The sequence below is a fragment of the Harpia harpyja genome, chromosome 3, assembly GCF_026419915.1.
Source record: "Harpia harpyja isolate bHarHar1 chromosome 3, bHarHar1 primary haplotype, whole genome shotgun sequence".
NCBI lineage: Eukaryota > Metazoa > Chordata > Aves > Accipitriformes > Accipitridae > Harpia > Harpia harpyja.
Window position 1 is genome coordinate 47,708,761 of NC_068942.1, and position 4,836 is coordinate 47,713,596.

General features: G+C 40.7%; 1 protein-coding gene across 1 annotated transcript; it reads right to left on the bottom strand.

The window, feature by feature from the left end:
• Positions 1 to 323: 323 nt before the first annotated feature.
• Positions 324 to 4,108, bottom strand: GREM1 (gremlin 1, DAN family BMP antagonist). The gene has a single exon (XM_052782476.1). The coding sequence runs from the start codon at positions 4,106 to 4,108 to the stop codon at positions 3,554 to 3,556; it is 555 nt and encodes a 184-aa protein (XP_052638436.1). The 3' UTR covers positions 324 to 3,553.
• Between the last annotated feature and the right edge of the window lie 728 nt (positions 4,109 to 4,836).

Below are 4,836 nucleotides of genomic sequence, written 5' to 3' on the forward strand. Positions count from 1 at the left end.
ACAATTCAAGGCTGATTTATATTTTGAACTGTCACTGTATGGTTTACAAGGGGAAAAGTGCGAGTAAAGATTGAGATTTTCCTTCTATAAATTGTGGAAGGGTGAGGGGGAAGTGACAGATCTCATTTAAAAACCTTATTGAAGTAGCCGTGTTGAATGATGGTGCCATTGCTTGTCTCTGTGTCTCATTGTCATAATGTAAGCCCTTTTATAATTAGAAGAAACCACAGAAGTCAGAGTAAAGTACAACAGATCCAGAAAGAGCTGGAAACTTAAGGAAGAAATAAAAAAAAAAAAAACAACAATAGACATGGGCTGGAGAAGATATTTTATTTATTTGTTACTAGTAGTTAAAATGACGTACAAAATGCTGGGAAGAAAAAACTCCAATTCTATTCAGTTACAAAATAATTAAAACTTCATTTTAAACCAAGTTTTGCTTTGTGAGACCGAGCATGAAAATACTGCAGCCTTAGGTTATATAGTCTATTGTTTTTAGAATAAAGCAGACATTTAAATACATATTGTGGTTGATATTAAATATCTCGTATAATTGTAAGTTAGCAGAACTTTCTTACTCTCAGGCAATAACTAGCAATTCATAAAAGTTCTTTGTATAAAATTTACATATTGGGGGGGGGATTTGTCTCAAGGGGAGTTCCGTCATGATCTATGCACAGGCTGTTTTGAAACATAAAGATTTCTAAAACTTTTATCAATTTTCCTTCAGAATGCTAGCCTAATCTTAAATAAAGAAGCCAGTAATGTCTGAAGCCTTGCTTAATGGCTAAGGGTTTAGGGACATAGCAGTCACTGTAAAAGACAATGGGAGTTTTGCTGTCAATTTCACATGAAGAAAAAAATTCATTCTTAAGGTGTTCCCGTTTCTTGAACAGAAACCCTAGCTAGTACAAAACTTTCAGCAATGACTGAGATTGGCCCTTTCCCCTGCAAACCAACTCAAAAAAGTTATTTAAAGGAAAACAACCCCTGCCTATTATCAGTGAAAGAGGATTTGTATTAATAATAACATTAAATATCCATATCTTTCTGTTTAACTATTCACATTCCACACAGTGGAAATCTACTTCCTGTAATTCCAGATTTTAAAATTGGATTTTAAAATCCATGAAGAATGTGTCAAACCTGCTGAGTGAGAGTACACCAGATGAAATGCATTTTAATAGTATCAATCAACAAGTTGCAATCTCTTAATCTTACAAACACAGACCTCACAGCAGTGGATTTTACAGTAAAAATGTATTCATTGCAGAGATGCAGGATATCGCCAATAACTGTGTGATGCGTTGTGTAACAGCTGGGGCATCTAATATAATGAGGGCACACAGGATGCATCTGCGACACGCCACTCTGTATTTTTCCCTTTGGACATGCTAGTAAGAGCAGAATTGTCTTCCTTGGCATTCAGTGGACAGAAATACTGTCAAGATAATCACCTTATGGCTGAGAGAGGCATCTGGTGTGAGAGAGAACAGTTACACTGATCGTGGGTACTAGAGAGTATTGCTGCTGGATGGAGAAACTGAGCCCTGGACGATCCAAGCACCATCACACAATCAGTGGGGACCTAACTCCTGTTTCACTCACGTCAGTGATTGCCAGGGTTGCTTTCAGGCCTGGTACTGACTCGGGCATAGGAACATGCCTTTCCTTCAGTACCCCACCGGACAGGACCGGCTGTCGGGGCCCCGCCGGCCCAGGCCCAGGCCCAGGCCCAGGCCCAGGCCCAGGGAAGGTGTGCAGCACCCTGTGAGCTCTTCAGCGCCCGGCGGGAAAGCGCCTTTCCAAAGCCAGCACCCAGGACAGCATGAGCAGTCTACACGCCATGTGGTCCAAGGTGCAGGCAGGCGAGACAACCCCCAAGCTTCCTTCCCATCGAGTGCCCGCGAAAGCAAGGGCAACATGCGTGGAAGGGCTGCCTCTCGGGTCCGATGGCCCACCACGCTAAACCAACTTCTTTTGCAGGACCTGTGCTCTTGCCAAAACCTACAGCCCTGATCAAGTTTAAGCTCCTAATCCTGAAGGAAAGAAAAGGCAGGATAACCTCACAGGTGAGATTCATCGAGCTGTTGAAAGTAGTGTGTCCCCTTTTATGGTTTTTTTCCCCCAAAAGAGAGGGGCAGTTAGCCCTTAATTTTCAGGAAATTCTCTTTACTTAGTCCAAATCCAGTATAAATGCAAGTCTGTGGTAAAAGATATAAAAAGAGGATTATTGCTGGCAAAGTTCTGCATCTCTTTTTCAACAAACTGCATGCCTGTGGCAAAGCTAAAATAACAATAACAATGCAATGTTTACTAGTCATGAATGTCGTGTCTTTTGTCTCTTGTGTGGTTATTGCATTTGCAGTCACATGATGCTTGTTTTAATTTTTGCTTTGCTCTTTATGTACTAAATTACTGCCATTCTGTACTTGATCTTGGTTAGCAAGATTTTTGTGCTGTGGTTATGTATGGTTTTTATGTATGTGTGTGAAAAAGAGGAGAGAGTTCGGATACACACAATGGAGTATGCATACTCATTGTATGTACGTATAGATAGCAATGACTAAAAGATACTGCACATACATATATATGTAGATATGAAGAATAACTGATATCAGAAATACAAGACATCAAATGGATCTAGTGGCACAAGAATGGGTTTTGACTGATTTAGAGAGCCATTAGAATTCAGAAGTACATTTATAGCCTTGTATATAGTTTCTCTTTAATTTATGTAATATATGACTAGGTATATAAATTAAAGCAAAACGTAAACAGAAGACAATATCTCTTCCTCTGTGTCTTCCTATTTATGTCTTTCCTTTTTCTACTCCCTTTTGTACTCTCCCCATCTACTTACTTTGGCCTTTTGCTTTCTAACTTGCTGTAGCTCTGTTTTCCATCCACCTATAGTGACTTTTCAGCACTCCCATGTCCCCCCATTGTTCTCCAGACATGGCTTGTGAATTACAGTTATTTTTTTGAAGAAGCATGTTACAAACTCTTGATACAGCTGCTATTTTCAGTGATGGTTTTGCTATGCTTTAAACTGCTTTTTGCCTACTTCGTATTTAAGAATAGATTCATGCTTTCAAATATATTGTCCTTTCACTTTGATGTTTCTCTTAATACAGTAAAAGCAAATAGCACAGCAGGTGAACATTAGCAAAAGCCACAGCTCCACTTTCCCAGCAAGCGGCAAAAATGTGAATATACACTAGGAAACCTAATTCATGACTGCGGGTAAACAGATTTTTTTAATATTTCATACCCCTGTTAAATTTTTTTGCCATAGTGAACATTCATATATTGCTTGTACACATCCGTTTTCCCCCTTACACACAAACAGACAGACACATGCGTGCCCTTCCCTTACATTAATTTTTTTTCTTTGTTTTGGGGGTTGGGGGTTTTTTTGCTTGTTTTAGGTAATTCACTAGGTTCCCTTCAGTTTTGTCCAGCCCCAAAGGTATACTAGTTCATGCCACTCACTCTCACGCTGGCAATGATTGCGTACAGTCAAGAGTGCAATCGCTACGTTTGTCTCAGTTTAGTCCAAGTCAATAGATATACACCGGCATTCCTTAACTCGGGTGATTCTTTTCTTCTTTCTCGGGGGCTGAAGCTCAGGGCAATTGAGTGTAACAGTCATGGTGGTGAATTTCTTGGGCTTGCAGAAGGAACAAGATTGGAAGGAGCCTTCTTCTTTACGGACATGCCTGGGGATGTAGAAGGAATTGCACTGGCCATAGCAGAACCTGTTGATAATGGTACGACTGTTGCAGCCTTCTTCGTGGATAGTTTGTTTGAGGGGTTGAGTTTTACACCAATCCCGCTTTAGGTATTTGCGCTCAGTGATGTGCAGCGCCTCCTGACTAGACTCCAGCACCTCTTCAGCAGGCATTGAGGTGCCTTTTCCTCGTTCTCGATGCCTAGAGCCTGACTGCTGCTGTGTCTGCATTTGCTCTGAATCATTGGGCTGATCTTTGTCAGGAGGAGGGATAGCACCTTGAGATCCACGATTCCTCTTTCTCCCTTCTGCTGTTGGTAGCAGAAGTCCCATCAGAAGAAACACAGCACCAACAGCATACAGTGAGCGGACCATCCTATATGGAGGAAGTTGAGGGAATAAAGCACAGTTATGGATTTCAGATATCAACAGAAGCCAGGTATGCAGTAAATTTTCAGTTCCATAAAGGAAATGTGTCTGTGTGTGCGTGCACACACTTACAAAAGATAAGCATTTAGCCTTTACCAGCTGGAAAGCTGTTTCCAGATTACCAAGTGATAAAAGCTTTCATATATGGTGGTTGGAAGTCAAAGGATAAAGTAAGTCCAAACAAAACTTCATTTTGTGTAGCATGCATCTTTTCCAGCTCTTTTCTTCATGTATATTACCCTAGTTAAGAGTTCTCATTCCCTTCTGATAGCTCACTGACATTAGGAAGGTTGCTCCTTACTTACACTGGTGGAAGAACAGATTTTATGCTACACAAGGATTTATACGACATAGCTATCTATGGTACCAGAGGACTAAACTCTTTCACTCAGGAGATCTAGTCTAGCTATGTGTTCCTTAGTCAGACTCAGAAGCTTTGTACAGCTTCTTGCATAATATACATCCAGAATACAATGTGCATGCTGTATCCACCTGTTGCCTGAATTACAGTGTCCCAAGCTCTGTCACACCGCACCTCTGAAGTGGTCCACTGTGGCTGAGTGTGATGATGCTTAAGGTAAGAGATGTGCAACAAGACAGGCAACTAACATAAAAGAATATTTAGGTATAGGTTAAAACAGGTGCATCTGTAATTTCAAATTACACCTTCTCGC

Excerpts from the sequence above, each read along its gene's own strand:
- GREM1 (XM_052782476.1), bottom strand. The coding sequence starts at position 4,108 with ATGGTCCGCTCACTGTATGCTGTTGGTGCTGTGTTTCTTCTGATGGGA.